This window comes from Sciurus vulgaris, assembly GCF_902686455.1.
Source record: "Sciurus vulgaris genome assembly, chromosome: 3".
Taxonomy (NCBI): Eukaryota; Metazoa; Chordata; class Mammalia; order Rodentia; family Sciuridae; genus Sciurus; species Sciurus vulgaris.
Genome location: NC_136463.1, coordinates 183592871 through 183608017, shown reverse-complemented (window position 1 = coordinate 183608017; position 15147 = coordinate 183592871). Strand labels below are relative to the sequence as shown.

Sequence of the window (15147 nt, the reverse complement as noted above, 5' to 3'; positions counted from 1 at the left end):
TCCTGAGGCTACTTGCAACCCATAGCTAGCAGTGGGCAGGGACACATGGGAGAAGGTTCTGTGTACTCATCTCTGCAGTTTTTGTTTTTTGCACAATGCATTATTTTCAAATATGATAACATAGAACAAATGAGAACATTATCATGATTTTAAAATAGTCTTAAACTATAAATTTTCAGACCAAAGAATAGAATAACCCATTAGAATAACTCACCTTGATATAAAGAGATTTTTCTCCACGAGAGTTCACGTCATTTTATTTGATTTTATTAGCAATCTCTTTCAGAAGACCCTTGAGATCATTAAGCTTGGAAAGGGAAAAAAATAGAACTGGTCTTAAAATGAATTTTCCAACATTCAATTTTAAACAATCGCTCGATGGCTTTTTGATAAACAGATGTATGTTGTAAGCAAAGTGCACATATCTAGGACAGGGAAGAATGAGAGTGGCAGGTGCAATTTCAACCCCGTTTATTGCTTACTTTCTGACATCCTAGCACTAGCAATTAGTAAACCAACTGATACTAGTGTTATTCAAATGCCAATCACTAGTGATTCCCACACAGAAAAAACAGATTGCAAAGACACAGAGGAGTAATACACGAAAATAAGAATGTTACATGTAATGTCATACTAAAAGATCATAAGACACTGAGAGTTTTGCTTTGTAAAAGTGCAATACTGAGAAAATTATATGAGATGATACTAATAAATCAAAATTTTTTGCCAATGAAGTTTTCTCCCCAAACACACCCACAGTTTAAATATGAAAACATAATTTAAATAAAAGGTAAAATAAAAGTATTACTGATACACATGTTATACAACTTTATTACACAAGATGCATGAACTCATTTTAAATTACATGTCATATTGATATAGTGATAAAAGTTCATGGTCATAATGTTATTTCTGTATACCTGGCTGCCAACTTGGTATACCAATCACATAAGGGGAAAAAAAAAATGTCTTTAATTTGGATTTGTTTTCAGTAATAACCTCTTTTTTTAACTTAAAGAAAAGAAGAAGAATAAAAAGAAACCATAAGGGCTAATGGATACCTAAAAAATAATAAAATAAAATAGGGCACAGTAGGATCTCTACTTACAGACTTAAGGTCAGTTGTGAATAACTTTGTTTCTGATATAATGAGATGGAGAAATGCTTTGCTCCCTATGGGAGATTCTGTTAATAGTGAATTGACTTTAATAAGCTGTTTAAAGTAGAGCAGAAGACTCCAAGAGGAAAATAAATGAAATGAAGAACAGAAAAAGTCTAAAAGGAATCAGAAAACTGAGGGGTTTTTTTTGTTTGTTTTCTTGGTTTTTTTTTTTTTTTTTTTTTTTTTTTTTTTAGATAAACAAAATTGATGAACCCTTAGAAAGACTAAAAATAACCTCATTTCCTGTTGTGGTGGCATGTTGAATTCCACCTTCCTTCTGATGAACCAGGGTGCCCCCCGCCCCAGCCCCCATGCTGGGAAGGACAGTCAGCTCCAAGCACTGGAGCAACGGTCAAGCAGGCACATGGGACGTGGGCTGGACAAAAGCCACAGGGCCTCTGCCAGTATAAACAAGTCTCCCACGTGAGGATCTTGCTGGTCACAGATCAGACAGCTGTGCAGTAGGCTGTCCCCGTGAGACGCTCACTGTGAACACCCCCCAGCATCCCACCGTTTCCTTTGGCACAGGTTCCTAACCATTCTGGTCTAGAATCTCAGCTCAGCTTGGGGATCTCAAGACACATACAACCTACCAAGATTGAATCAAGAAGCAATACAGGGCCTGGGCAAGCCAAAGATGGAGAAAGAGGCTGCACAGTATCTGAAAGCTTCTAAGGAAGAAAAGCCTGGGAACAGATGGATTCACAAGTGAGTCCTACCAGACAGTTATGCCAAACAAAAACTAGAAGCAGAGATGTGTTTGAAGCACCAAAGCCAAAGATGACAGAAGAAAACTGCCAGCCAATATCCCTGGTGAGTAAAGACACAAAAATCCTCAATACAGTATTAGCAAACTAATCCAAGAGCACATTAAAAGGATCATACACCAAGTGATATTCATCTCTGGGATGTAAGGATGGTTCAACATGTGAAAATTAATCAATGTGATGAGCCACATTAACAGAAGGAAGACAAAAACCACATGATCAGCTCAGTAGATGCAGAAACAGTGAATGACAAATTTCAACACACTTTCATGAAGAAAACTCAACAAATAAGCATAGAAGGAATTTATCTTGACAGTAACGGAGATGCATATTTTATTTATGGATATATACATACGTATGTGTATATACATATAGAAAGAGAGAGAGAGAGAGAGGGATGTATCTTTCCATATGTAATGGGTAAAAACAAAAGCTTTTCCTCTGAAGTAAAACAAGAATGCCCAACCTCACCATTGCTATTCAAACTGATACCAGAGCAATCAGGCAAGAAAAAGAAATAAAAGGCATACAAATGTATTTTCAGGTGATATTATATGTAGATAACCCTAAGACTCCACCAAACAAATGCTGGAAACAATAAATGAATTCAAAACCCCAAAGCACTTTTTAACAAAAACAGAAGAAAATCCTAAAATTTGTATGGAACCACAAACGACCCTGGGTAGCCAAGGCAATTCTGCACAAGAACAAAGCCAGAGGCAACATTCCTTCTGATTTCAACATACTTTACAAAGCTAAGTAATCAGAACAGTAGGGGACTGATATAAAAACAGACATATAGACCCAGGAGACAGAGAGGAAAACCTGGAAACAAACCCATGTACTTTCAGTGAAAGGATCTGTGACAAGAAGACCAAGAAGACAAAGAGGGAAATGGTCTCTTCAATGAATGACATTGGGAATACTGGGTATCTACAAGCCAAAGAATGAAATTGGATTTTTAGAAATCAACTAAAAATGGATCAAGGAGTTAAATGAACCATGACTTGAAACCGTAACATTCCGAGGAGAAAAACATGGGGAAATCTCCATATTTTAGTTCTGGGTGGTGAGTTTTTGGACACAGTCCCCAAAGCACAGAACAAAAGCAGAAAGAGTCAAGTGCATCATAGACAAGAGCTTCTTCACAGAAAAAGAAAGCCCAGGGAACGGGAAGGGACATCTGCAAACATAAGGAAGCCATGCCACTCCATGCACAAACGCACATGACCCAATGCAAAAATGGGTGGAGGGCCCAAGTAGACACTTCTCAGAACAAGAAACTCGGATGGCTGACGGGTATAGGAAAAGGTGCACAGCATCCCGAGTCACCAGGGAGAGGCAAATCAAAACCACAACGAGATGCCACCTCCCCCTGTCAGGGTGGCTACTGTCACCAAGACAGACATTGGTGAGAACGTGAAGAAGAGGAAGCCCGTGTGCACTGTTGATGGTAACGTAAACTGTATCACTATTATGCAGAACGGTATGGAAGTTCTTCAAGAAATTAAAGACAGAATGACCATAGGATCCAGCAAGGCCAATTTGGGGTAAGTTTCCAAAAAATTGAAATGAGGATTGTGAGGAGATGTCGCCTTACCAGATGCATTACAGCATTATCCCAGCAACAGCCAAAATGGGGAAACCACCTGTCAACCAACGGATGGAAGTACGAAGAAAGAGTGGGGGATGTGCACGATGCAGAACTCTTCGGCCCTTAAGAGAGAAAGGAAATCCTGCCGTCTGCAATAGCAGAGATGGAGCTGGGGACTCTGTACTCAGGGAAATGAGCAAGACACAGAGAGATCTCACTGTCATGCAGAACCTAAAATAATCAAACTCACAGAAGGAGAGAGTTGAAGGGCGGCTGCCAGGGGCGGGGGGGAAGGGAAATGGGGCGACGATGGTCAAACAGCATGAAGTTTCAGTTATGCAAGACGCAAGAGTGCTAGAGACCCGCAGGACAGCCTGCTGACAGTCGATGACAACACTCTATTGTGTACGTGAAATTTGCCGAGAGGACAGGCCTTAAACCAAGGCTCACCACACACAGCACACAAATAGTAACTGTGAGAGGAGACAGAGCTGGATTGTGGTGATGGTTTCGCAATGCAGACACGGATCAAACGGCAAGCCATCTGCCTTAAATAGACACAATTTCTAGGTCAGTGACATCTCCATCAAACTGTTTTAAAAGAAAGTTAATTTAAAAGAAAAAAGACTCCAAAAGCTTGCTCAAAAATAAAAGATCAAAAGATGATCCCTGAAACTCTATGCAAGTGGAAAGGAGGGGCCTTTCTGTTGTGCAGGGAGGGGGAACAGAGGAAGAAGTAAGAAAGGGGGTCAGAGCAGCCTGTGAGCCGGGGAGAGGCAGCCAGGCAGCGTGGGCTCTGCCCTGCGCAGCTGAGGTTTCCTGCCATCCACCGCCCAGACCTCCGAGAAGCCTGGTGCATGCAGTTTTGGGGGGAACCGGTGAAGGGCTGGCTCCAGGGTCAGGTGGGTGCAAAGGAGGCAGCCTGCAAACACGTCTTCAAGGTCATAGAGACCACTAGCTTGTGTGCTTATGGGGACAGCTTTCAATTCTCAGTGACTTCCCAGGACACCACTGCCCTGCCTCACCATCCCCACTGATCAACAGTGCCCCAGAACTCACAGGCTAGGGGTCTTTTTCCACGAAAAATCTGGATAGCTCGTCTAGTGTCCTTAACGCCCTCTACTCTTCTGATCCCAGGTCAGTGGGTTTCCCAGAAGTCCCAGGCCACGTTCCTTTCTACATCCTCTGTCCACTCTGCACATCCCAGAGGAGGGTCTGGACAAGGTCGGCTTGGGGAAGCTTCATCTCAGTCCCTAAGTTGGCCTTCCACCCCAGTGAATGCACAAGTAAAGACAAAACAGCAATCTAACGCAGACGGTCTTCCCTACGGAGCCCGTGCCTGGACAAGTCCCTAGCACCTTGACTGCCTCACCGGATGGCTTAAGAACCTCCAATGCAGCCTTCCTATAACCTGGAGTGCTCACTGGAAGGAGCACAACAGGCACGTCCCTCTTGGGTATTAAATTTCCCCAGAACCTTCTTTTGCATGGAAGTAAAATTCAGCTTTTCACAGAGGCAACCACATACAATAACTCCCGCCTCTCCACATCTTCCCCTTCAGCTCCCCTGGTGAATGCTGTCCCCCCTTATCTGCTTAGAACAATCCACTCTTCTCCTGACCTAGGGCCTTCACAGCTGCCTACCCTGCTTCCTTCCACAGGCAAGCTGTTGAATGCTTGCCAGAGTCTACATAGAAAATCGATATTACCATTTATTCCTACATGAGTCAACTTGAAAATGATCCTATACCCAAACCATTTAATAAAGGATTAATTCATAAAATTCAGGGGCCAGGTTTACTTTGAGACTCAGCCTAATGCCTGGTATATAGCAGGTTCTCAGCAAAACATTCTGTGGTCCACATGCAGATACAGCAGATGATACACTTTAATATAAGTGTGTGATGTGGAAAAATCAAGGTATTATAAAAGGTTTTATAAATGTCTAATGTAAGCACCCAATCTTGGAATCTGATTTCCTATTTTTTCTTTTACGTGTTCTCTTGATGGTCTTCAAATCTTCTTGAATCCTTAATTGGAGTGCTTTGCTCCTCTCTGTCCTCGGACTGTAACCATGGTGCACAGCCTGGCATGATCACTAGCGTGCAGGCTCTTGGCTCTAATGGTTAGGGTCTCCCAGACCCTCAGGAGAACCAAGGTGGCCACAGCAAGAGACACGCCACTGTGTGACAGCAGGTCTCCAGAGACGGCCACACCTCCCGCTCACCTGCACGCACAGGCTACTCTCACACCAAGAGGACCATCTGCTCCTCCCTCACCCGACTCGGGGCTGGTCCCAGGGCTGCGGGGACACTGTACGGGAAGTGACACCATGCCAGTTCAGGCCCAGCTTTCGACAGCACTGGCAGCTTCTTTTCTGACTCTTAGCAGCCAGCCTCTGTGTAAGGAGGGGGCTGCCCCAGGACCACCCTGCTGTGGTCAGCCCAGCCACAGGGAGAGACCCTAATAGACAGGACACCATGTGTAGGTACCAGCTTCTGGCCTGACCATCAGCTGACCCAGCCCAGTAAGCTCAGCTGGGACCACAGGAAGCAGAACTGCCCAGCTGAGCCCTTCCCAAATTCCTGACCCACGGCACCATGAGAAAAACGCATGTGGGAAGCCATAAATGAGAGCTAATCATCTGTTATGTGGTAGTGGACGACCACGTGGTGACCAATACCCTTGTCAGCACAGACCACATTGTGGCCCCAAGTAGTTACTCCAGGGCACAGAGGCAGCTCCAGGGAAGGGAGCAAGAGGGACGCGAAGGAAGGAGGAGCCACTCGAGCGGGCAGGCTCAGGCCACCACGCGGGTCCTCCAGGTGCCACAAGCCGGAGTTTTTAAAAGGTGGGCAAGTGACACAAATAAGTAAACAAGAACTTGTGAACAGATAAAGTCTCAAGTTGGGGCTGGGCAAAGGGCGGCTTTCGTTCATCGTTCATTCCACAAACACTGTTGGGCCCCAGCTATGGACAGGTCCCTGGGTGCTAGGGATCCTGCCAAACCAGACGGGGCATGCTCTAGCCTCAAAGAGCACGACACTGCGCAAGCACACAGATGTCACCCTCCCAGATGCCATCTCAAAACACCAGGATAAAATACCATACACAGCCCTACGGGGATCCGGGACTCAGGACTTCATCCAGCTCCTGCCGAAGCTGAGCACCACGTCTGACTGTCCGCACAGGTGTCCTCGTGTGTGCCCATGCAAGTCGGTAAGAAGCCAGACTGGAGGCAAAGGCTCACTTCCAAACAGCAGCCTGAGCCTTCCGGGTGTCTCCCTGGAATGGCCTACATCTCCGCCGTCCTTCACGGCAGAGAAAAAGATAAAGACACAAACGGTCTTGGAGTTCCTGAAAGCAGCACTTCAGAACCTCTCCCCCTGTGGTCGGGGAGCATGGGGCACCATGCCCGAGTCCCAGTCCCCAGCTCTCACCCAGTGAATGGAGACAGCTGAGCATAAATAGTTGCATCTGATTTTTTTTTTTAACAATTAGCTTCCTTTGTTTTCTGACCACAACCATTGCCACTAGTTGAAAGCTCAAAGATATTAAAGATGGAAAAAAAATAAAAATAAACATAACTACAAATAGAACCATACCTTTGTATCCAGTTGTCTAAACCGATGCCTCATCCTAGAAGTGAGGAAATGAGAAAAGGAGAGGAGTGAGAGAAAGAACCCAGGGGCTCCTGGGCTCCATGTAGTCTTTCCAAGGACAAGACCCAGAGCATCTCCATTTTCAGCTCAATCAAGGGTCTGGTGAATTTACCTTTTGATTTTCTTCCCAATCGCCAAGCGAAGCAGGAGTCCTTTCTCGCCCCAATCAGAAGGACAGCAAACAAATGCTGCTTCTGCTGTAGGCTGTGCCGCAGTTCCACACCCAAGATCTCAGAGCCCCACAACTCTGGGTCCCCACCCTGCTATGAGCTCCTGCAACCTCACTAAGGGATAGTTGTCTTGCACGTATTCATACTTGTTGGAGTGACTGTGGAGGCCTGAACTCTTGGGAAGAGTGGCAGCTGTCTGGGAAGACGGCCGACTGTCATGAGCAGAGATGCTCTGGCAGACTCACACACTCCATGCACGGTCTGCAGCCTGCGCTGGGACTCATCCAGAAGTGTGTGGTGGCTGTGTCTGTGAGGCACGTGGACATCCATAGCAATTCCATGCAATTTAAAACTGGTGTCTCGGACTTTTCAGGAATAGTTTATAACAGATCAACCAAATACTGTTTCCATTTTGTAATCTCTGTGCTTTTGCATCTCAGAGATAAACAGGTGTTGTCCCTGCAAGATAATGCCAATTGCCCAAGTTCTTCCTGGAGCAATCTCTGCAGGCATGGCTCTCCATACCCCGTTCCATGCTCCAAATACCTCTTTCTCCCCCAGGGCCCTGAAGGACAATCAGGACAGTGGGGCGGGGGTGGGTAATATCTTTGTGGTGCTCTTGCTCCTCAGTAAAGCTTCGCTGGTTTTTACAGAGCATGCACATATAAAGCCTACACCCAGTTTATATATATAAAAGGAGCCTTGCAAAGCAGAAATGAGCGGCTGACATACTCCTCTGAGGTGTCATTGGCCTTGGTGTTGATCTTGACGAGGTAATTCTCCTTCATGACACCCTCCCAGGCCAAAGTCTCATTGTCCTCATTTCTGAAACCTTGAATGATAAGAAGAGAAAAACATTGGAATTGTTTCTTCTGCCTCTGGCTTACTAAATCAACACCTGCTAAGCATTTTGGGAGACTCTGGAACTAGGAAGATGAGATTCACTCTGCACCGGCTGATCCGATGAACACTACTTACTAGCCACAGCCCAGAGCAACGGAATAGGTGCTGCATCTATTTCCTGCCACTCTGACATTTAACACAGTTCTGTTGGAGTAGAGGATTCAACACTTGACATGCTTCTGTCGAAAGATCATCCTCCCTCTTGGGGGCCACAGGCGTGCCATGTCTCCATGTGCAGTTGCTTTTAATACTAATAATCAATATATCCTTAGATTCAGATTATAGAGAATACTGGGGAGATTTCATGGTACTGGGACGTAAAATAACATACAATAAAGTTTAATATTAATACTTAGATGAAATAATAAGTAAGCAATTACGATTTGCTCAAATTTGTAAGGAGCCTGTGATTTCTTTTAGTATACAAATTCTCTAAGATTATATACGAGAATGTATTCCTCTGAGCTTTAATGTGGTGTTTGGTCTTCATTGCTTTCTTAGTGTTTATGATTAAGTTTAAGGATATTTTTCCCACTTAATAAAAATAAATAGGTTAATCGTAAGTACAATTTTATTCTTCCTATATCTAGTTAGAGTTTTAGTCCATCATTGAGTACATGAAATAGAATAAATATTAACTGTAACCTGATTCCTCTATTCTCTGTTAGTAATAAAAAAACATTCCACTGTTAATAACTAACATGAGCGTTCTTGGAAGGGGTAACTCCTACAGAAACTTAAAGTCGTATTCTTTCAGGGAAATAAACGGAGCATGGTGTCCTCTACCTTGCTGGGAACTGTTTTTCTTTTTATTTAAGCTATTATACAATAAAAACATGTTTCTTGAATAAGATCATTAATTAAAGTCTTGAAGATTTTTTACTTAACATTTCCTTGTATTAACCATGAAATGATGTCATCAAAACCAAAGAAAAAACATACGAAAAGACACTATGAACAATAAAGATCCAGATTCAGCCTCAGAACACTTGGTGTCTCTGTGCTGTTTCTCCACCGCGCCGACGCCTCCCATCCATCTCACACCCCCGACTGCTGCTAGGGCTGGACCCCAGCAAATAGGAATCGGGTCTTGGTAACAGTGAGGAATTCGAGCTGCTGTGTGAAATAAGAATGCCATCTATATTCTAAGTAGGAATCTGTTAGATATTGTCTCTGTGTTTTGTGACTTAGCAAAATCATCCCACTGAGACTTTGGTTCTCCTCTTCCATTTTGATGACATTACAATGTCACTTAGTTGGATAGGCACTAAACGTTTACCAATCCTCGACCTAAAGCCAGGATGGGGCTTTGGAGGAGAGGAAAGCAAGCCCATGCCACGGTTCCTGTCCTCCTGAAGCAGGCAGTCTGGGAGAGGACCTCAAAGAAAACTCTTGGCCTTTCCCTTTCATCTAAGCCCGGGCATGTCCACTAAGATTCTTAGTTCAATTGGATAAGGTGCCTGAGCCTTTCAGCTGCCACAGTGGACATCTAACCTCCTTGTAAATTCATGGGGACAGGAAGCACAGGTTTGTGCAGGTGGCCACTTGGGATAGATTTAAGCAGTTTTTACTTTTAACTTACCATTTAAAGGTATTGGTTCTTGTGTTAGAATTTAGGGATTATAATATCTTCCTGGATTTAGAGAGAATTAATTAGGGCCAAAGACAGGACGACTGAGCAAGTGGCTGGACTTGAGCGAATCCTCCAGAGCAAATTCATTTCTAAATGCTGGTTACTCACTTCACAAAGTCATTCTTACCCAACTTTTCTTCAACTGTATTGTTCCTAGCAAAGTAGTTTCCAATGTCATTTCTTCGAACAAAGGTCTATGCAGGAGCCCAAGAGGAATACTTAAAAATCAACACAGAAGGACGGAGGCTCCTGAACACAGGTGGGCAGAGAACAGAAGTGACACACAGCCCCTCCTTAATGGGCAGAAACACCAGCTGGCAGGATGACAGAGCATTTTCTCTGATCCTGCTGCAGAATTAGCCAGGTCTGAACTACGGACTCCATGCTGTGTTGGCAAGGTGGTGGACAAAGAGGCCACGCGGGATGGGAAACAGCCTTGCGGGGGTGGGGATGAGAGGCCGGGGGTGGGACGGGCGGCACGCAAGACCCGGAAGTATGCTGTCTCCAGCTGCAGATTTGTTTTCTAGAAGTTGTTTCTAGAAATTGTTCTAGAAATCATTATTTCTAGAAAAAATATTAATGATGTGCTGCAAAATAAATGATGTGCTAAGAAATGACTGCATACAACCCTTTATCAGAGCATCATATGTTAATAAGAGTCAAAATGACCTATGTGCTTAACAACCAGGGATTGGTTAAATTAATTAAGGTATAGTCATAGACTGGACTGTTCCACAGTTAACAATTATCATAATATGTATTTTAAATGTGTGAATATTGAAAAGGTTTACAATGTAGTATTAGTTAAATGGACAAATTTGACTAGAGTGTATATGCATAGAATATCTCAATTATTACATATCCACATAAGAGTAATAGAATAAATGCCAGAATGCTGACAATATTTATCTCTGGATGGAGGGATTCCATGTGCCCTTGATCTGTACCTTGTGCTTTTCTGTAGTTTCCAAATGTCCTGCAATGAATATGCATTGCTTTCTGAATCACAAAAAATATATATATATTTTATAAAAAATGCAATTGCTGAGTAGCATACCTTCTATTACTTGAAATTATTCCAAAACAAGTGCCCAAAGTGCAGATTTGGATTCAGCCTTCCTGAAAGTTATTTGACAAATCTTGCACTTTTCTCCAAAGAAGGGCGGTTTCAAAATCACACCCACGATTTAGCCATCACTTGGAGGCAAATGCAGCACACGGGCGCTCTCCCCATCTGCCCTGTGCCACCGCGGCGGAGAGGGGTCCTGGCCTGCTGTGGACTCTCAGTCCCTCTGTGTCTTTGTTCCTTCCTGAGAATCAGACCCGCTGGAAGAAGCAGAACACCAGCAGCTCACAAAGGTTCTCTACCTATTGCGAGGTCACACCGCTCTAAGGCACGACGGAGGAGGGCCACATTAACACTGGCCATTTCTGGCCCATCTGTTTGCTTCCTGGAGCTGAAGCTCTGTTCTAATCGTTGGCCCACCTGGGGGGATTTGTTTCTGCTTTATGTTCACATCACGATTAGTCACTGGAGACGTGTGGGGAAGGTAGGGCTCTCATCTGGTTTTCTTAACCCGGCCTGAACCTGGGGGTGGGCTTGTCTGCTTACACACTGCTCGTCTTGGTTCCCCTGATCCCGGGCTGAGTGTCTTGGACTTGGAGAATGGACCTTAATCCCATAGAGACCACCTGAATCCCAGTCCCAAGGGGCAACCTGCTGCCTCCTGGGGCCATTCATCTCAGGTCCAGGTGGTACTAGGGAGCAGATATTGCTTTCTCTTTACACTAAGTCAAAATCATCCTCACTGCAACCTGTACCTATTGTTTGCTTTTTCTTTGGATTCACTTAAGAAAAAAATAAAAGAAACTTAACAAGCCTTCCTAAGGCGTACATTGGTTCCCTGGGTCTTCTCCCAGGTCCTAGGGATGCTCACCTATGAAATGGTTTCAAGACAGAGCCACCAACAGCCCTGGGAATGTCATGACATGCCCCTGCTACTTGTATATGGTCTTAGAGTGCCCTGAGATTCCAGAACTTCCAGAGCCCACCCCCCCCCCAAAGACTTCTCATTCTTCATTTGCCTTCTGCGACAAAATCATGGAAAGAGAGAGCAGCTTCTCCTGACAGTCCACATACCTTCCTCTAGAAAGGCAACCTCACGCGTGTAACAGTGAAGGACATTCCCAAAGCGACAGGCGGTGCCTTGATAACGCTGCTAAGGGAGGTGACCAGGACACGAGTAGAGTGTGGTTGGTACACTTACATTCCGTCTGTCGTGGGTCAGCGCTCTGGAGACAGCCCGGAAATATGTTAAAATCAAGGTTGTGCTTAGGGGTATCTTGCCTCCATTTCTGTGTAAAGACCCCACCAAAAAAAAAAAAAAAAAAATCGATGGTTCTTGATAAATTTTTCTTAATTGTCATCAATTATCATGTTTAGGTTCGTAAAATTTTATTCTTACTTTCTGAATGAAAACATCTGGGGTTCCGTTAAAGGGACAAGCACAAACAGCCCAATATGGAACATGAACCCAATGAGGGCAGTTAGTGACTGTTTCATTAGACACCACGAGGAAGGGATAGGACCCAATGTCCGGCGCCACTGGGAGACGCACACCTACCAGCAGGAGCAAGGCTCGCACGGAGAGAAACTCCAGCTCCTCCGGCCAAAGGCCACGAAGAGAAAAGAACAAGCTGTTGTGTCCCCCAGAGGCTTAGCCTTAGACTTCCACCTTCCAACCTGCCCTCAGCTGACAGGAAATACCGGCAATCAACACTGACTAGATCACAGTCAGGGCACACGCACGTGCAAATACTAGCAACAAATCCCACCGTGACGCGTGATTACAACGCACAAATAAAAACACGGAAAACTGCCCTCGACGCCCATTTTTTCCCATTATAATGAGGACCTTCCTCATCTACCCCAGTGGAGGGAAGTCTAACGTCTCCCCCTCTCCACTCTTGAGGGGCCGCTCCTCCCAGGTCCTGAGAATTGTGCACGGTGACTGTGGCGGCCCCAGAACAGGCGCTGCGGTTTCTCCGCTCGCTCCATCTGAGGGAGCAAGCCAGCGGCCGGCGGGTTCTGGAATGCACGCTCAAGACTCGCCACCATCTCCAGCACCGCCGTGTCTCTTGTCTACGTGTTTCAGTCCTCTGGGGTTCGGGAAGGCACCCTGGGCACAGGGCCTGGGCCAGAGGGAGGATGGCGTGATCCGGAACTTGGTGTGGGACACGCGTGAACCGCGGGTTAGTCTCCCAGCCCTGGGCCTGGGGACTCCTCTCCTCCTACCTGTCCCCCTCCTCCTGCCTCTGACCACTCCTGACTGCAGACCCATCCCAGTTCCTCCCGCGTCTCAGCCGCGGCTTCCTTCCTCTACTGGGTCCTCCCTGGCCCACTGCGGCCCAGGGTCAGGTCCTTCATGGGCTATCCCGACACCACGCTCACTCTTCCGAAGTGGCGAGTCCCACACCTTCCAGCTGAGGCTTGTTAGTGTCCATCCTCGCCCTCTATCTATGAGCCCTGGTCGAGGCATGGGAAGTCTCTCTCACTTAGCCCTGTGTCCATTGTGCCTGGCCGGCTCTGGTGGACACCGACAGGCATCCCCTCCCCAGACCCCTTCCTGCCACAGGCTCCCTGCAGTTCCATCTCAGGTTTGGCTCCGTGAGACCACGGCCAGGAGCCCAGCCCCAGGTCCCATTTCCCGGCTGCACTCCCAGAGCTGGAATTCTAAGGAGCTTTCCTCGGCTGGTGGTCCTGCAGGAGCGGACCCTCCTGCTGTGCCTCCGCCTTTGCAGCACTTACTTCTTACGAGCTGATGGGGGACACGCCCCTCCATGCCCAGCTTCCTCGCCTACCCCCGATTTCCGCCCAGCCCTGTCCTGTCTCTCTCCTAAATCAGATCCGCAGTACACACTGGGAGGGTTTCCACAAAAAGCCTCCCAAAGAGAATTGTGGGAAGCGCGGTTGGGAGGGAGGCTCTTGCTTTTGCAAAGTATGTGCACCGTGATTTCCCTTTTTGATATTTTATGAGAACATTTTTGCTGGCCCTTGGTGTCTGCCTAGGACAAGTGATGATGGGATTCAGGACATGCTGCCCCAAATACAGCCCCTTGCATGTCATGCTAGGCCTTTCCAGCTGGGGGACTTGGGAAATGGCAGAAGTGGGACACTCTCTCTGACTGTCCGCTGCAGCACATCCTAATACCAACACAGGACTGCTGACCTCACCTGAAGCAGGTCTAAGGCCCCGTGTGAGACGGGCCCACCTCATGGGGCGGAGAGAGGCGTCCCCGTCTCTGAGGGTGAAGGGCACAGAGAGGAGGCTGAGCCACAGGCTGTGCCAGGTCCCAGCCCTTCACCCTGAGGTCAGACCCCTGGCCCTTTCCTATTTCCCTACCGCCCTCTGTTCTTCATCAAACCTCCTCTAAAAAGCCTCCTCTGCTTCTTTCCATCTTAGTTTCATCTTGAAGCTCCAGTGTCACATAAAATCCACAGCGAATGGACTCCGAGGCGTTCCTTTGGTGACTGTGCTTTCTACGGGAGCCTCAGCCTCCACCCAAGATGGGCAGGAAAAGACGCGTCTCCTGGCCCCAGACGACACCGCTGAACAACGCGCCACCTCCTCCGCCTCAGGAGCCCTTTCCGTCCGGGAGCTGCAGGCGGCTTTCCAGCTCTGAGGCTGGTGTCACGCGCCCACAGACCCCCTCGGAGAGGCCCTTCCAACCATGGACGTAAAGCCGGACCCGCGAACCATCCTGAGGACGTGCGCATTTGGGGAGTGGGGCAGAGGGCAGTGGGCTGGGAGCCCAGCTCTGAGCTGCTCACGTTTAACCAGCGCTGAGCCCATGAGGGGTCAGTCCCAGGCCCCCGCCACGCTGCTCATGTCTGCAGGTTGGTTCCCAGAGCGGTGCCAACGCGAGGGGGCGGGACGGTTGAGGCGTGGGACCGAGTGGAAGGTCCCTGCGGTGTGTCCTGATGGGACTGTGCACCCCAGTCTCGGGCTCTCTGTTTCCAGGCCCACCATATAAGTGGTCTTCTCCACCACAGGGTCCCTGCAGTGCCACCCAGGGCCCTGGACAAAGGCACCAGGCCGCGGGGCTTCCCAGTCTTGACTGGACCCGCCACAACCAGGAGATGAATAAAGCTTTTCCAGGGGAATGCCTCAGGCATTCGTAGTCATGGGAAGCTCAGGGTCAGGCAGTCAGCGAGGAGGGGCGGCGGAGCTGCAATGGCACCTGAGGGTGTGCAGAT

General features: G+C 47.1%; 1 protein-coding gene across 1 annotated transcript in view; it reads right to left on the bottom strand.

Moving 5' to 3' along the window:
• Positions 1 to 213: 213 nt before the first annotated feature.
• TRPM8 (transient receptor potential cation channel subfamily M member 8) overlaps positions 214 to 15147 on the bottom strand; it is a 78877-nt gene continuing 63943 nt past the window's right edge. The window contains exons 23-25 of the mRNA XM_079131540.1: positions 8087 to 8186; positions 7128 to 7161; positions 214 to 307 (exon numbers count right to left, since the gene is read on the bottom strand). Of these exons, the coding sequence (XP_078987666.1) occupies positions 257 to 307; positions 7128 to 7161; positions 8087 to 8186 (185 nt within the window). The 3' untranslated portion in view covers positions 214 to 256. The remainder of the gene's footprint in view (positions 308 to 7127; positions 7162 to 8086; positions 8187 to 15147) is intronic.